The following is an 18,646-nucleotide window of genomic DNA, read 5'->3' on the forward strand; positions in this document are numbered from 1 at the left end:
ACTTGTTTATGATTTGCACAATTCATTTATATTATAAATTAAACTAGAAAATTCCTACTTATGAAACAATTATGTTCAGAGGCATGGGAGTTACAAACAGTAACGTTAAGTGAGCTTTAGTCAAATGGTAGAACTGGGCTTTGTGTATTGCATTTTTCAGCCACACGTGAGTATAATTCTTCTGAGTGTGGAAATGCTTGGAATGCAGACACCGTTAGGGACAATATTATCCTGTATGTTTTCTTACTATTTTGACAGAAAAATGAACTGGTAATTTACTTGCTGGGTTGATAAAATATGCAGAAACGGTTAACATTAGTGGCAGTTGTGATTGCTCAGCTGGTATAAAGATATTCAAATTTATGCTGCTTTCTGAGTTACCACAAGCAGAATACCTACCGTGCCCTGCTCTTTACAGCGTATCCATTCTATCATCACATGAATCTCTCTGCATGGCTGCCCCTCACACGGCAAGAGCTGTTCATTAGGAATGGCTGCCCAGCACTGGCTTGTCTCATTCACCTAAATTTGCTGGCACACACAGTGCACACTAATTCCACATACATGGGTTTTCTCATCCCTCGGGGAGCAGTCTGTCTTATCAGAAACAGAATGACCCTCCTGTCAGCATAACAGATTTATTAACTTACAAGAATCTTGTTTTGGAACCTCCTGCTGTGTTGTGAAGTTCCAGATGGCAAAACAGAAGAGCATGGCAGCATTTCTGTCTGCTTGCAAGCTCCACCCCACCCCGCCTCCCTCATTAACTGACTTGTTTCTGTCATAATTTCTGAGCGTCCAGGTACAGAAGTCTTAGAACAAAAGGCTTCCTTTTACATCAAATAGGGGTATTCACTGCCTTATTTATTTCCCTGCGTATATTTTTTTTCCTGAACTGCTTAACTAGATAGGCAGCCTAGATTGGTTACAGCTATGAAGGATGTCGCAACTGCATGTAGCATTACAGCCAAAATGGGTTATAAAACATTATGCAGAGTTCTGCTGCTAAAAATAGCTATGCATTGAGTTGAACAAAATGCAGAGAGGCTGGATAAGGTCAGCCTTGGTACAACATTACCCAGTTCTTACAACAGAGAATCTACCCACCTAGTCCACGTGTTATGCAGGAGACGTAGTCCTGCTGTGTACTGGATGAGGACATACTGTTTTTCCCTTCTCAGCCCATTTGGTTATCTGTTGTTCTCCTTCTCTTTACTCCCTGGGCTGTTGTCTGCAGGATCACAGCTTGTTCTTTTCTCTTGCATCAGTGTTATCAGGCAGTGTACCAGTATGTCATAAGTAGAATTGCTTAACGCTTATTTATCAGATAATTTATTCACATATATTTAACAGCTTTTAAATCTAAATATACATTACCACCACCACCCATTTTTTTTTAAGCACATGCTCCTTCCAGAAAATGGAAGTCTAGCAATGTTTAGTAAAAAGGATAAATCTGATTTGAAAAATTGTGGGAAATACTGAGCTACTATCAAACTTTTTTTAGTGCTTTTTTTTTTTTGATACTTCCCTAGCCTTCCCTAACCTATTTATGTTTCCCATGAAAAATTAATTGTTGTCTCCAAATGGGGCTTAAGGCCTGGATCTGTTAATTCATTTTTTTTTCAGGAGTAGTTCTCCTTCTACAGTAAGGCCTACAAGTGCTTCCCCAGGGGGGGAAAAAAAAAAAAAAAGACAAAAACTGTAGAATATGCAATATCTTTTCCAGGGGCTGTGTCCAGAGGGGAAGTTGATAACCGTTAGCCTCAATTAAAAATGAGAGAACTGACATTCAGAGAAGAAAAAAAAACTGTAAGTGGCTTGGCAAGTCTTAAAAGAAACTGGTAGCATGTCCTCTGAATTGCAGTTCTTAAGAACATCCTTCCTGTTAGCAACCTAAATAGTCTATTCCTTGAGTTTCCCATTCCCCTGCTAGTTTTTCTTCCCTTTTCATGTCACTTGGGAAATGAAATTGGACCACAAACTCCTGGGAATAGGATCTGTCATCTGTCTTTGTTCTCTGAAATGGTGGGCACATTCTTAATTGTAAGAAGTTAAATTATTAAAAAAAAATGATTTAACCACTTCCTTTTTTTCTTGCTTGTTTTGTCAATAAATATATGTATTTAAGTGTTGGGCATCATGTGATCATAGCTTCCTTAAACATTCATGTTCCAATGGATTTAATGAGCGTTTGGGAGCCAGATGGCATGCCATATTTTTTTTGAAAACACTTTAGAGCACATGACAGACAACTAATGGTGACAGGAGTGCTACATTGAGGTGTCTGCAAAGCAAATGTGTTGCTTGTTACTATTAGAGCAGAATAATTGTTTATGAAAGGCATCCTCAAATTGAATGATGATTTGATGAAGTAAACAGGAATGAGTTCCGCTATGTAAACATTGCACACTGCAGAAATGTTTCCCACTTGTATAAGTTGCCTAAAATAATTGTGATCTGTGTGCATATGCAACTTTGTATTATGCAGTGGTAGTCAATTAAGTATAGATTTGGGCAATTTTGCTTGAAAATCTTCAGTCTGTGAGCAATATTATGGAAAAAAAAAGTATGATTTGCAGGTGATAAAGATGACTCTTCTTCCTGTAAGACAGAAAGAAAAGCATTCTTTATCCTTCTGTATAGCAGGAAGGGAGAAAAACATGAAAGGAAGAATCACATAGAAGAAAGAAACAATGGAAAGCAATGGACTTCACCATTCCAGTTAAGGTTGGTTGGAGTTGCAGATACATCTTAAAAAGTCATGCCTCATGACCCTCTTGCAGCACAGAATCAGCTGTAAGGAGAAGCCAGCTATCTTGTTTTGGGAAATAGCAAGGTCTCTGATAAACGTTCTGTCATTGCTCACGTATCTTCTCTGGCTTAGTAGCTAAGCTGAGACAATCACGAGGGAAATGCTACCTTGAATCTCCTCAGAATATTCGGTGTTTCGATTAAGTAATTCTCTGAAAAGCTAACCTTCAAGTTCTCTTTTTTTTTTTCTTCCAAACATGGACAAATGTACTTCATTCCTAAATGTTAGTCATGATTTTTTTTTTCTGTGCCCTTCAGAAGTGACTTTTTGGCAAATCTGTAGTTCCCTAAAGAAATTTACCCTGCTCAAGCAGTGGTATATGAATTTTGTGTCTATTGAAAGAACTTGGATGGGCCGAGGGAAAGAGCATGTCCTGCATTCAAGTATAAGCACAATGTGAAGAAACTGGATGAAGGGAAGTTGAACTCTGGCAGAAAAGGGAGCTTATCCACAGAAGGCTGGGAATAATCCGCCACTGTAGTATGTAGAATATAGTATATTTCATATATTCAGTATAGAAATGATACAAAACCTTGTAGAGAACGTTTAGGCAGGTGAGGATAAAAACAAACAAAATATATGTATATATATATGTGGAATTTTCCTGTTCTAGAAAAATAGCTCAGACTCCTGTAGCACCCTACAGCTGCATTAGCCTGCATCACATAAAAGACATACCTTCTAGACTGATCTTCTGAATTGCTCTTTCCTCCCCCCCTTTGCAGTAAATATTTAATTATTTTATAAAATGAATAACTGTAAATATATATGATTCATAAAATTCCTTTCTGAGGTTTCAGGATAATAGCTTGTGCCATCCTAGATTGCTGTAATACTAACTGTGTGTGGCTGGGCCGGAGTGCTTACCGGACCTCTTTTGGGGAGGTAGAAAAATGTGTTGGACTTCTAGGACAATCTTGTAATAAACTGTGCTCCTGAAAATCAATACCTATGAAAAATGATTACAAATTAAAACTGTTGAAATAAGGCATGCGTTTTATATAATCAGCCATCACTTGATCTGACATAGTCTAGAGTGAGCAATAGTTAATTCTTTTCAAGAATGCTAATCGCTTCTGCTAATTTTTGAAGGAAAATACTCACTGTGATAGATAAATTAAAAAATGCCACTAGCAATCATCTAAAAATACCTCTTCTCGTTTTTAATAACCTACTTCCTACCTCATTAAGCCAGCTGATTGGTATTATTATGATTTACTACTCTAATGCTCAGACATTGGAAGGAAATACAATGTCATGGGCTTCTGTATCTCACAAGGAGATGAAGTCTTCAGCTGCTCAGTAATACATGAGCAAGATGAAATGACACCAAAGTATTTCTGTGAGGAGATGAGATATGAAACTAGATTTATTTAGGGCAATCTGATGGAGAAAATTGAATGTTGGGAATTGAGTTCCTTGAAAGTGCTCCAAGTGTTACTGTATATGTTTCGGGCTGCAAAATGGGTAACAGCTGTAAAGAACATTGTCTTTGACATTTCCTATAATACTGGTGAAGATAAAGGAGGTGAGCAGTGTATGAGATATGAGTGATTGTCACTATCACTATCACAGTTGCTATTTATTATGGACCATGTTCAACACTCATTGCTGGCAAATCATCAGCTGAAGTTCTGCCAGAAGTCCTTATGGTTAGGATCACATCTATTTGCAGTTGTGACGGGATGACTGCACAGTCCCTTGACTTGCTGTTTTCTGTCAGTAAGTAGATGTGCCACATTAAGCTGGTATTCCTGCACTCAGTAAATCTGTGCCTCGTTAGGGTTAACCTTGAAAACATTTTCATAGTCCTGTAATGAACAATCCCGCTAAAATAGGAGGTTATAAAAATGGCTTAATGCTTGTGGATATGCCTTCAGTTTCCTGCTTCAAACAGCCTTTGGTCTCCTCCTATTCATAAATGTTACAGATTTCTAAGCAGATATTAGGAATCTTGGAAGTATTTCACTTTCATATGTCTCAGGTCTGAGGGCTAATTACTGTGTTCACAGAATAAAGCTTTTGCTTCTATAAGTTCTTCTTAGTTCTTCTTAGAGCTTATAAAGGGAAGGTAGGTGAAGGATCAAGTCATATTGCTTATTAACAGTTTTACTACTCCTGCAGTGTAGAGCTTTAGTTGTGTTTATCTCATAGAGTTCAGTTCAAATCATTATGCAAAATCTTTCCACATTTATTATCCCTCCTCTTCTTTCTGACTCTGTTCACTCCCTTCTCCCTGTCATCATCTCCCAACATCCCACTTTCTTCCCTTTCCCCAACAAAACAAACCTGACGACACAGTAAATACAGTGCACTGAATAGAAATATGAGTAGACATAGTGAATTTCCAGAAGGCTGTATCACAGGACCAAAGTGGGCAACAATTCAAAGCTGTCCATACCATGAGTGGAGATTCAGTAACTGATATTGTGGTTAGTGATGTATTAGGGCAGGAATAACTTCACATCATAATGACGGAAACCTTGGCTGTTTAGAACTCCTTGCTCGTAGCCCGAATGCAGATTATGAGCTAAAGCCTAGTTATATTTGCTGAGAAATACTTTTCACCAACACCAACAATCGGAGGAATATCCAAAGAGGTTGTTGCATGATAAATTATTGAAATGATAAATTCCTAAAGTGATTGCCATAGATATTATTGTGCAGTGTATATAAGCGCGTAGTGAATGGGAGTGGGGATGACTATGCAAGGCAGAATGAGGAAAGTTAGGACTGTTTTGATATACGGAGAAGTAAAGGCTGATGCCCTCTGTGGCAGTGCCCTCCTTAAGCAAGGAGTCAGATATATCGAGGGAAGTGAGCGACAGCAAGAGAGACAGAGATCGCAGTGGAAATCTCTTGGGTCCGAAGTCCACTGATAGATGGTAGGAGGGGCCAGTGCCTGGGATGGGGCTGGAGTCCCGGCCGGAAGGTCATCCGTGTGGTGTTTCTTGAATAGATCCTTTTACAGAGCGGGTGGTGGTGGTGGTGGTTCTGTTTAATGTGTAATAGCCCTGGAAGGGGAGTGCTCGGTGTGAGCAGCGGTGAGGCAAGCTGCTCCTCGCTGCCTGGGCCAGGGGAAACGCCAGGGCCGGGCTGTGCAAACAGGAGCACAGGCCTCACACTGAGGTGTGAAATAATCCTCCTTGTGGTGGGGAAACCAGTTTAGCCAGGAGGGTATGGAAACACTGGGTGCTGTGCCAGAACGCTGATGGCTTTGTTTTGTGCAAGCTTGAGGGTGGCGGTGTGTATTTTTTTTCTTTGACGTAACTTTTCACTCAGGTACAGTAAGTTTCTCAAGAGTGAAATTTGCTCACGTATTTGTGGAAAAAGTGCATCTAAACAATTGGGGTGTGATAGTGTTCACTCTTACAGCAGAATGAAAATACATTCAGAAATCTTGTATACTCTGGGGGGAAAAAAAGAAAAGATTCAGTAATAAAGATGAGCTAAGACCAAAACCGTGGCCCTTCGGCGACAGCTCCGTGAAGGGGTGTGACTGGGGATAGCGTGCTACGTCGCCAAGCAGCGGGAGGAGCAGGGCCTGTTTCCCCTTCGCACAACCCGTGCTGTTTCCCCCGGCCGCCTAACGCCCCTTCCCCTCGAACTCGTGAGGTGGCGGCGGGGCCCGCCCCGCCACCGTGGCACGGCCACCGCTGCGCGGGGACTACACGTCCCGGCGTGCCCCGCGCCGCCCGGGCGGGCGGCACCCCTACGCGCCGCGGGCTCCATGTTGAGCGGCGGGCCGCGCCGGGAGCCGCGTCGCGGAGCCCCCGCCCTAGCCCGGCGCCGCGCCGCCCCGCCCCGCCCCGAGGAGGTGAGCGCGCAGCCGGGCGCCCGGCAGCCGCCACGGCGCCTCCGCGGCCGGCGGGAGGGAGGGAGGGAAGGAGGGAAGGAGGGCGCCGGCTGCCGCTGCCCGCAGCGCTGGGGAAGGCATGGCTGCGCGCGGGCGCCCCCTGGCGGCGGCCGTTAGGGGCCGGTAGGGGCCGTTGGGGCGGGGCGAAGAGGGGCGGGGGGGTTCGAGGGAGGGCGTCCCTTCCCCGGCCGCAGTCAAAACAACAAAAAAAAAATTTAAAAAAGGGCCCGGGGGGAGGGGGGAGCCGGTTGTCCTCGAGGGCCAGGGCGGCGTGGCACGGCCGGTGAGGGGCTGCCCTCGTGCGCCGTCAGGAGCTTGTATATGGTGGCTGCAGGGCTCAAACCGCCCTGGTGTGTGAGGGAGGCTTTTTTCCCTGCAGTTACCTGACCAGGGAATGTCGTGTTATTCATCCTACTGCGTGTTTTTTTTTTTTTTCCAAGTCAAACTCCAAATAAGCTGTATGGCTTTTTTTGTCTTAAAACACAGATTGTATGTTGTTTTGTTGCAACTAGGCTTACGTGCTCCCCCTGTGACTACCTGGTTAATGCACGAAGTGACTGAGTATTTCTGAAAACACTACAGTCACTGGGCTTTTCCCTTTCTCACAGAGAACAGGAAGGGCAGAATGATAGATTTTAGAGGCAGTTTCCTCAGCCCAGAACAATTCATGGCACCTTTATTTGCACCAATAGCTTTTGGGGCCCTGTACGCCTAAGCATGTTCAGAGAAAGGAACATACATACAGGTCTGAAAGCATTTATAAACAGCATGTGTTGGCTCACTGTAGCTAACCCCAGAACTGATTTTGAAGAGCTGCAGAGGTACCTTACACTGATTAAGGCAACACTCAAAATTTGCTGTGAGTTTTTTCACACTTATGAATATCCTTCAGAGCTCAACTGGGCAAGGCCCTGAGTGACGTGACCTAAGCTGACATTGCTTTGGGTGGAGGAGTTAGACAAGATGACTTCCAAAGATCCTTTCCAACCTGTATTATTCCAGGTTTTGAATAAAAATAAGAGAGTAGATATGTTCAGTGCTGGTAAGAACAAAATATGGAGGAAGAAAAATCCTAGTACCACATTGTTGCAACAATCAGGCAAGAAATTCCAAGAGCCTATGTGGATAGTTCTGCAAAAGAATAGATCCGTCATGATGGACAAGGAATTGCCTTCACACAGCAAGTCTTTTTGTACGTGTTCTTTTGAAAGGGCCCCCATCTGAGGCACAAGTACTTAGTCCTCTTCCTGCTCCTAGGAGGCCAATTTAAATTTACCAGCTGGGAAGGGGATGCATGGTTTGATTCCAGGCACCTGGGTTTACTTTCTATTATAGAATAGGACAGACTGCTCCTTCAGAAAGGTTTTGGTCACAGAAGACCAAAATCGTTATGGCATTGTATGAGTTGACTGTGTTCATCGTTCATGTATGTTTAATACTGTTTGTGATTATCACACGTCAAAAGGGTATAATAGAACTAAATAAGACAAAGGGTAGGGTGACAGGATTAGTGAGCTTGGGCAGTCTTTTATTGTCTTCCACAGGTGTGAGAGTAGCTAAGTAAACCTGGAAGAGGATATAGGAAGAAAGGTAATATGCAGAAGTGTACGTAGTCTCAAGTTGTGAGCAGAAAGGGGAAGATATGAGGAGAAAAGCAGAGTATTCACTAATCAGAAAGAAATTTAAGAACAAAAGGAAGTACTTTTCCACAAATAATGAAACTCGTTGCCTTAGGACGTTATAGAGACAAAGTGTGATTAAATTCAAAAAGGATTTATTCAAATGTATGGAAAAGAGGTTCATTACTATTACTTGCATTCTGCCTCTAGCTCAGGAAGTCCCTAAACAGCTGATTGGGCTCTGGAGGTTGCCGAATAGAAGTCCTCCATTCTATGGGAGCACTTTCATCTTACAGTCCTGCCTAGACATCTAAGCTAGTTATTTCAGAGTCATTTCACATCTCAAAAAGCATTTTCTTTCTTTAAAAGTAGAAGCAAAAAAAATAAATAAATAAAGCTAAGGCTAGTGGTTAAGCATAGCTTTAGTAACTTAGTATCTTAGCATTAACCTGGTATAAATATATCAAGTCATATATAAAACATATTACCACCTCATGCTCAAGTAATGCTTGTGGTTTGGGTGTCTAGCACAGATAGATAGGATGGAGTGAGACCTTGAGGCTAAATGGTTTTAGTACCAGCATAGTGCAAGAGTAATATAGTTACAGCTAGTATGTTGGCTTTGAATAAGCAGCTGAATGTTATGTCGTGGCCTTTGGATATATAAAAATAGATATATAAATTTCCTCAGCTAAATAGGAGTTATAACACTAGTATTGAAACGCTAGATTACATGCATATTTTTTTTTTACTAGTTCAGAAATGTTTAAGAATTTACTTACATTTGTAGGAGTGGTGTCTAATTTAGTTCAGCTTTTTTTTTTGAATAAAATTTTAGAAATCAATAATTTTATAATCCAGTATTTTAAAATGCTGCAAAATAGTAAGAGTCATGATATTGGCAACAACAGTGTTTGTCCTCTGCAATATTGGGCCTGAAATATATGCTTGATTTTCAATTTATGAATTATTTTTGAAGATGGGCAAGGTCTGCGCCATTTTTGGAGGATCCCGAGGAATAGGAAAAGCTGTTGCAGAACTATTGGCACAGAAAGGCTGCCGCCTGGCTATTATTGCTAGAAATCTGGAAGTAGCCCAAACTACTGCACGTAGTCTTGGTGGTATGTATGCGGCTTTGTAATAATTTCTTCACTGTCGAATGCTTAGGTAACTTGTGAAAGTAGTTAATCATTAAATAAGCCTTTTTATTTAACTAGATGAAAACAAAGGCTGAGAAATTGGCAGGGGGAGGGAGTTATATCAGTACAATTCTGTTTTTTGCAATATTCTATGGGAAAGTTAAGTATATTACAATTCATGTCTTGCTGGTAGAATAGTTAAGGTTCAAGGAAATATTCAAGGTCCCAACAGGGAGTTGGTGTGAACGGTCTCATCCATGGCTCCTGACCAAGTGGGAACTGAGACCAGTCAGCTTATGCTGACTTCAAGAGGGCAAAAATACTGTATACTGTTGTCATGTAGCTAATCAATATAGTACTTGAAAATTGTGCCTATTTAATTCTCTGAAGACGGAATGGGTTCCTCGTGTTATAACTAGTTCAACAACTGTTTTTTTCAATAGTGTTTATAAATTCTTAAGAAGACTTATGAATGATGCACCTTCTTTTACTATTATTATCATGTGCCTTTATTTCAATACAGCGGGACATCTGGCACTTAGCTGTGATGTATCCAGAGAACAAGAAGTCCTAAATACTTTTGAGGAGATACAGAGGAATTTAGGTCCCATTAACTACTTGGTTAATGCAGCTGCGATCAACAGGTTAGTTATTAGTTACAAGATTATATGTAATTCTAGACCACACTGTTATCTTGTAAGGTGTCAAGTACGGGAAAGGGCTTTTGCAATTAGTCTGTTGTTAATGAGAGCATCTGAAAAACAGTAGTAGGTATTCACCTGTATTGTATTTCTGATGGAAGTAAAATTCTGACAGCTGACAATAGCTCTCACCGTAGGTTCTGAGTTCATGAATTCCCCCTCTACTCCTTTTTCTTCCGCTTCTTCCCCCAATATATGTTTATATTTTCTGGTCTATTTATCAGGGATGGCTTGTTACTGAGAACCAAGACTGAAGATATGGTATCCCAGATTCACACTAACCTTTTGGGAACAATGTTGACATGCAAAGCTGCTGTAAAAAGTATGATTCAACAACAAGGAGGTGCTATTGTTAATATAGGTAAGTTGCTCGTCTATTCCAGTGGAATTCTGTGTGAGCAAGTTTTCTAGAAAGGTTTGTCATGTGTAACATGTTGAATGTTACTTGTTACAATTGACTATTTTCTTTGTATTTCTTTGTATTCTATATTTAGCATTTCTTTATGAATTCTTATTCTTTCATCTAATTTTAGCAACTTCTAAATGTTGCTAAACAGCATGTTTCAATAATAAACACCCAAGAGTTTACTGAAAAAAATAATTTTACCATTCTTTATTAGCTCTTTTAGTAGCTAAATCTACCAGCTACTGCTTACAAAAAATAATTAAATATGGTGGTTTCTTTTTTCTGTGCAATGATATATTTTTAAAAAGCTTTCCAGTTTACTCTCCTTGTACATGTTCCTCAACATAGATACACGCATCTCATAAAAATCACAGATAATTAAGGGATTGCTTATCCCAGAGAGAGGCTATAAGGTTCACTTAGTAATACACTTTCAACTCCTTTTCTTGTAATCTCATTTTCCATTCCAAATTTCAAACTAAAACAAGCATTCAAATTAATCATTTAATCTTTTCTTTTCTTTGATGTTCCTTTATTTTAGGAAGTGTTGTAGGACTTAAAGGCAACTCCGGTCAAAGTGTATACAGTGCTAGCAAAGCAGGAGTAGTTGGATTTTCACGCTCTCTTGCTAAAGAAGTAGCAAGAAAGCAAATTCGAGTCAACGTGGTTGCTCCAGGTTAGTTTTTGGGAAGTTTCTAAATTCTTGACTGTTGCAATAAATGGTCATCAAGAATGCTGGATATTTGCTCTACTCTGAATGTAACTCAAGGTAAATTACTTTGATTTTCTTCAACCTTTGTAAGTGCATTTTTTGTTTGTTTGCTTTATAAGGTATAATATATTCTTTTACAAAAAACTTCAGTCTTTCCAAGGGAACACTGAGAAATTTGGGAGCGTGTGTCTACCTGTTCCTCTATCCACTCTTACATAATAAATAGCTTTTTTTCTTTGTTCCTCCTTCAAAACTTGCCATCCTTACAGAAGGAAGGATTAGAGCTAATTATATACAGATAACTACTTTCATGTCCTGATAGAGAATGCTTGTTTGTTATTAGAGAGACTTGAATGTCAGTGAGAAGCTGGCATGAAAGTATCCCTGTCTTTCCCTTTAGTGAACAGAGAGAGTCTGGATAGACAGTTCTGTGAGGATGAGGCTGTGATTTCACAAGTCAGTCTATTCCAGGCAAATCACCGCCCTTAAGGAAAAATCCCCTTTGTCTTTTCTGACATTCTCTGCTTAGCACTGTGTACTCTGCTGCTCACCTTGTGCTAGCTGTCATGCCTTTCAGATTTCTACGTAAACAATCCAGCTTCTGAACTAGCCAGGGAAAACACTTTTTCTTGGTTAGTAAGTTGAATGGCTCATGAAAGGGACCAGAGCCATCATAAAGGGGCAGAGGTGTACAGTAGAAAGCAAAACTGAGACTTCCCATTCTGGGTGTCAGGTAGAAGTTACAGATCACACACGCTGCAGCTTCATAAAGAAAAGAAACGCAGCAATGGGAATATGGAGCCTCAGAGAGCTGAAATTGTAAAGAACTGTCCTTCAAAATCGTAAAGAAATATTCTTGAAATAAGGGTTATAATAGAAATACTTGTAAGTGCTGGAATAAGTTCTGAAACATAATGGAAACACTTTCAAGCTGTAGGTGTTCCCTGCCAGAGATTTCATACCTACGTTATATTTTGTTTTTCAGAAAAGTGATACTAAATATGGTTTTTGAGCCCAATTTTAGAGTTACCTTTTCTTTGTTTTCATTGACTTCTACAGATCAGTGTGTTTTGATTATTACATCAATTCTTTCAAAACGAAGACATTTTATTGGTTAGGTAAAAATTTGTTCTTGGCTCTAAAATGATGTAGACTGAATTCTGAGACTTTGGAGAATGGTAGCCAGTGCTGAATTGTGGTAGTAGATTTTGCTTTAGAGGATTGCAGGGAAAATCCACTGGAGAAAATTTAATTGGAGGTTAGATAACTCTTCAGATGTTTTTCCTCTCTTAGGCTTTGTTCACACAGAGATGACTGCTCATTTGGAAGAAGATGAGTTGAAGAAAGCAATTCCTCTTGGAAGATTTGGAGACCCTCATGAAGTTGCACACGCTGTTTTATTTCTTCTAGAGTCCCCTTATGTTACAGGGAGTACTTTAGTTGTAGATGGAGGCTTGCAGCTTCTGACTTAAATACTACCTTGAATAAGTACCTACGTAAATGTCACGATGATAATCTATAAATATGTACTAATTAATGAGAGGGAAATTAATTAAAGATTCACATGCGTGATTAACTTGATATTCTTTAGTCAGAGGAGTAATTCATCAGGAGTAAAGTAAGGTGTGTATGTTTAGCTGCCTGGAAGAGTCCATTTGGTAGTATGAAGTCTGTGTATGTAACAATTTTAAAAGGATCTGGTTTTGGTATGGTGGTACTTTTAAATAACATCCTGATTTTGAATTTTTGAAGTGCTATATTTTTATAAAGTAATGTTTTCCAATGTTTTTTTGGGATAGAGTGGAGACTGTATTCTGAATTATCATGTTACACAAAGATTAATAAAGTGCAGAGACGTGTATTGGTTGGCAGTTATGATTGCATCAAGTTTTGCATGTAAGCTGATGACTGTGAACAGTAAAATTTTTTATTCTTATCAGTCAGGCCTTACAAAGCAGCAAAGAATTTTCTTTGGTTTTTGTTTGTTTGTAGCTGAAACTACAAAGCTAGAAGATTCTGGATCTCCAGCATACCTGAACTGCCTTTAGGAGATTTAATTGTATGCATGTAATTATATATGCATACATAGTATGTAATATATAAAAATTATATATTTTTATAAAAACAAACTTTGTAATTCTATTCTTAAATGTACGTACAGCACTTATTTAATTCAGTTGCGCTCGAGTATAATGGAGTGTTGATTGGTCACTAGAGTTGCTAATTCTGTGGTCATTGAAACTCAGAATACACTTGGGCTGGCCGCTGGTGAAGAGCAGGGTTGCAGGCCTTGCCGCATAAAAGTCTTTTCACTGACTCAGTACGTGTTGAGAAAACAAGGATCGCTTCCAAAGTGTGAAGTCAAGGCGCGCTGCTGTATATCTTCCTTAATGCTCAGCTCAGCTATGTTATGTTGATGCTCTTTAATACGTATGTATAGTCAATAAAACAGCTGTTTATTTGATTCAAAGCGGCTTTTGAAGCAGGGTAATTATTCAAGTGTAAATGATCTTGAGTGTTCCTCTCTTACTGAAAAATTGCCAAAAGGTTGACCTCAGGCTTTTCTACTGAGATCAAGTAATTTTTGGTAATTGATGTTTTTATCTTCTCTGAAGAAAACTGTGAATGCAGTTTAGGACCTTCGCTTAGCTCCAGTGTTCATTGCATCATGATCCAGATGTTGGTTCAGCTTTTGAAATTACTTCCCGTCTTGGCACAAACTGAAGTACAGAAAGAAGAGATCTCACCGATGATAACGTTGAGTCTTTTAAGTCTGACATTTTCTTCATTTGTGCAGCTGAGAAATTTTGTCATTGTGCCAGGAAACAGCACATGTTCAAGCTTCTTGCAGGTATGTATTAAGAAATAATACAAGGAATGGTTGTATTTCCAGGGAGTTTTACAGTGGGTTGTGTTACTCACTTTGGCATCTGAAAGGTAGGCCTTTCAGGAGGCCTTATCTTACTGATATCTCTTTGATGAGACGTGGTGTTATTTGCTGTGAAAAGTTACCTCATATGTGTCTTTGCACCAAACTATAATTGCTAATTATGTTTCTCTTTGATAGGAAGAGCTGGTCAGAAAATAGCTGATTTTTTTCAGAGGGCGCTGAAGGTGAGGAAGGACAGCTGGGGCTCCCAGTTTTACTACTCAGGCAATCATCTGTCAGTGACTTGGCTGCTGCCCATGCCTTTCCTTAGGATTTTACAAGCTAAATCTGTGTGACATATCTTGACCAGAAACCAAACTTAGACTAAAAATAATTCCCCATTAGTGAGTTCTGACTGTAATTATTATTATTATTTTGTTTAATAAGGGAACTGTTAAATAAGTTATTAGCAATAACATTCTGAGTTTATATTTATGATTAAAACCTGGATTAATACCTTTAGAAGAATTTAGCAATATGCTGCTAAATAATTTTCTGAAAACATTGCAATACATACTATTTTTTTTTTACTGTTGTTGTTAAATATGATATAGGACCAGACTGAAGTGTTGTAGCTTTAAAATAATATTTTTAAAAGACCTTTTTTTCTCTTTTCTTCAAACGTGGAAATGAGAACTGAAAACTACTTAAAAGAAAGAATCCTTTTCATGGTTTACTGTGTAAAGCTACTCTGAGAAGTATGTATATATATATATATACACACACATATATATATTTATACATATATATGTATTTAGTTGGCTTCAGAAATTTCTGTGAGAAATCTTACAAATAGGTTGTACTTTACTAGCCCCAACATAGGTGTTTGTGGGATTCTTTTGGTGATCCATGTCCTTAGAAAAGTATGACCGCTAGTTCTGTCCTTAAGCAACTTAGTAATATGACTACTTCCCTTGACGGCACAGCATCTTTAATAGTTTTGGCAAGAGAATGTGAATTTTAGAATTTCAAGCATGCTGTGTAAGTTAGATCTCTGTACTCACATGATCTTCTAGTCTTCAGAATAATTCTTAAAATGTTTATAAAACGTGCCCTTCCTGTGCAAAAGCCACACTGACTTTCCTCACTGTGTTTATCCAGTTGTTTATGTGCCTTAGTACAATTTTTGGCAGTTTGCTATGTGCAGAAGTAGGTAAGTAGCCTGTAGTTCCCTAGATCCCTCTGGAATGTCTTCTTAAAAAACAAGTTATCCTTCTGCCCACAAAGTTCCCAAAAGCTTGGTGTCATTTTTGCCAGCTTCCGCTCATTTGATAAGGAGTCGGTTTTAACCAAAAAGTTTCAGACTGCAGTCACTTGATTTCATGTAGAATCCAAGAGTGAAAGGCCCCAGCCCTGGCCTGATGTTTTTCTCTGAGGGGTAAAACCTCCAACAGTTTGCCTGTTGAGGTTCTGCCCAAGTTCCTGCATGCTACCACAAACTAACATAGGGTTTTGTTCAGGGTTTGGGGATTTTTTTCTCTGTGACCTTACCTGTCGTGAGCACTTGGCTTTTTATTATGATCATGGGCTTTTTTACTAAGAACCTCTTCCTAAGGTACTCAGTTTTTATGCACTTTTGCAAATCAATTCTATAAACTCCGAGCTGTCTGTTAACTTTATGTTCAGTGACAGATGCCATTTGACTTCTAAAGCTAGACCACTGTTCTTCTTAAGGGTGACTTTTACATTCTAGTAGCTTTTAACCCATGCTAGCTTCCCCCACCCCTCAAAAACTGTTTAATTTGAGCTTCTATATTTAAAGTCATCATACTAGAGTTCAGTGCATACAATCTCAGTGTTGTCTTTATGCATTGCATTGCATCTTAATTTTTTTGACTTGTTCTTTTGGTTTCATTTTAACATATTTCCTTATGTTGTTCTTTTTTTTTTTTTTTGGAAGTCTGCAGTAGTGGACTGCTGTCTTTATTAATAAACTCGGTTAGTTACCATCACATAGCCAGTCTTTGAAAATAGCATTTTGAATCATGTCTTGGGACCACAGCCAGAGCTGGGGGTCGCTGATTGGCTGCACGAAACAACCATGCATTAAAAGAATGTAATCCTGGCATCTCTGCTGTGACATTTATCCAGCCTGCTGATAATTGCCATCTTTCGTTACAGTTACATTGCTGGCCTTAGAGTCCTTGATATTCTGAAGGATGTCATGGCTGCTGCCATCATCTTAATTTGTGTGGGTAATAATACAGTCGAACAACAGAGTTTACGTTGTTAGGCTTGGAAATTCAATCCCTGTTTGATTTGATGAGTTAATATATTGATAATCAGGTTTGACGACTTTCCTATAATTTTGAATCATGTCCTAATTTGTCTTGCTTCCATCATGTTTCTGGTATGTGTGTTGCATCGCTGTCCTTTTTTAAAAACAAAATTCAGGTTTTCCATCATGTGCTTCTAGCATTTATGCCAAGCTATTTATAAAATTTTTGGTTTGTTTTTTGTGCATGTGTATTTCTTGAATAGGACTCTGTGCTTGACTGACTTACCATGGTTTCTTATTTCCATTTTGAAAACTTCAGTCCACTCTCTTATTAGACATGCAGAATTTTTGTGACTCCCTTCCTATTGGAAGTGAAAGTGTGTGTTCTTACTCATCTGATGTTTCCCACCTGCTACATTGCTTAGAACTCTCCTATAATCTTTCTTTTTTAAGTACTACCATTCTGCTACTGTGTTGGTATAGAGTGAACTGTTAGAAATTCCCATTATTCCATAGTTCTTAAAGAATCTCTTTCCTCTTCTTACAGTTTTTTTTTTTTTTTTCAAAAATGGTGTTCTTTTTTCCTCCTGGATCAGTCATTGAAGCCTTACTTCTTCTGCTTCTCTCAGGAAAAATATTTGTAACTTAGAACTTGCTGTAGTGAACTGACTACATCAGGCTTTTCCTACTTTGTAGGCATTGCAATTGGTTATCATCAGTAGATGCTTCTAGCAGGACACATAATGTTGGTGAGAGTGGTTTTGTTTGTTTATTTGTTTGCTTTTAATATTGCGGCTTGTAAGTAGGAGCTGTACTGTGGAACAGCTTTTGCAGTCTTTCTTTTATTGTAACAGAAGTATATAATACGTGCTGAGTATAATGTTCATGTGTTCTTCCCATGAAGAGATCTCATTTCAGCCTCCTGAGGGCAGTCTATCCTAAGGCATTATTACATGGGGAATTGATTAATGTCTCTATATCGTTCTAGGGAAGTGGATTACCTGTGTAGATACAAAGTTGATACTGGCATTGCTGTTACCAGTGTAAAATCCAAATGCATATATCCTGGACTGTTTGTGGATGTAAGGAGTGATTTTTAAAAATGGCAAAGGTTTCAATATTGAGCTCAGTGAAATCTGAATAGAAAGTAGATATCTAAATCCATGCTTTCGACCTCTTTAGTACATTAACTACAGTTGAAACATGCACTGCAATGATTATAGCTATTGGAGAAATTTTCCTCCTTTGATCTGTTGCATAGTGTGAGAGCTTGTATTGCACGAAACTGAGGTGACTATTGCCAGTTACAGTAGTGTGAGCCTTTTTTTCCCCTCTTTTAAGCAGAGTGTAGTTCATTTAAGAAAAGCTGATGAAAACTGAAGTTTCCAGTACCAGATGCACCACTTAATTCAGGTAATCAGTCGGTTTGAAGGGATGGGGCAAATGTAGTGGTGGAGTGAAGTCTTTGAAGAGCATTGGCTGTACTTAGTGCCTTAGAAGTAAGAACTCTGCCGAAGCCCCAATTTACGTTTTATTTTCACCGACACATTGTTCAATTTCAGCCCATATGCTCATGTGCTGAAGGCTCCTTTTTGCTGTAGATAGTTAGTAGCTGAGTTAGTAACAAATATTATCTGTACCGTGCCTGACATCTTTAGATCAGCATGACTATGACTACAACTGTTCCATTATTTTATGCTTTTATTTTTCATATTAACAGCTCATATCTTTTACAGTCTGGGATATTTTTGGTTCATTTCATGGAAGTGCAACATTGGAACTGACAGTCTGTTTTTTCCACTCTATTTTTAAATACATCAGATCCAATTCTGATAGATTTTTTTCTTCTTCTTTCCTTGGTGTACTTTACCAGCAGAGTCTCATATTTTGAAATAAAAACTAATATTTCTGTCTTAGTTGTTAAAACCAAGGTTGCTTTGGCTACTTGCCAGTAAATTGCCAAAATCTACAAATCACCAGTTTGGATATGATAATACCAAACATGTTGAGACTACATAATGTGCTGGTGTCACACCAACGGACAGCCCAGCTCCACCACACCACTCTCTCACTCCCCTTTTTCCCTTCCTTAACTCTGCTCTCCCAGAGGCCCAACCAGTGTTGCTGCCTGGCTCGGCTCTGGCCAGCAGCAGATCCCTTTTGGAGCTGGCTCTGATCTGACGTGGGGCAGCTGCTGGGCTCTGCTCACAGAGGCCTCCCTGCAGCCCGCCGCTACTAAAACCTTGCTAGC

The 18,646-nt window shown here is 39.3% G+C and overlaps 1 protein-coding gene across 2 annotated transcripts; it reads left to right on the forward strand.

The window, feature by feature from the left end:
- The first annotated feature begins 4,481 nt into the window (after positions 1–4,481).
- Positions 4,482–13,718, forward strand: CBR4 (carbonyl reductase 4). Of its 2 annotated transcripts, none has more exons than XM_083833618.1 (6): positions 4,482–4,537; positions 9,270–9,411; positions 9,953–10,073; positions 10,355–10,491; positions 11,078–11,212; positions 12,542–13,718. In XM_083833618.1, the coding sequence occupies exons 2-6, from the start codon at positions 9,270–9,272 to the stop codon at positions 12,718–12,720; spliced, it is 714 nt and encodes a 237-aa protein (XP_083689744.1). In that variant the 5' UTR covers positions 4,482–4,537; the 3' UTR covers positions 12,721–13,718. The 2 variants fall into 2 exon arrangements, with proteins under 2 accessions (XP_083689744.1, XP_083689743.1); XM_083833617.1 differs by lacking the exon at positions 4,482–4,537 and adding an exon at positions 6,482–6,632.
- The last annotated feature ends 4,928 nt before the right edge of the window (positions 13,719–18,646 follow it).

Source organism: Anser anser (assembly GCF_964211835.1).
Source record: "Anser anser genome assembly, chromosome: 4".
Lineage (NCBI taxonomy): Eukaryota > Metazoa > Chordata > Aves > Anseriformes > Anatidae > Anser > Anser anser.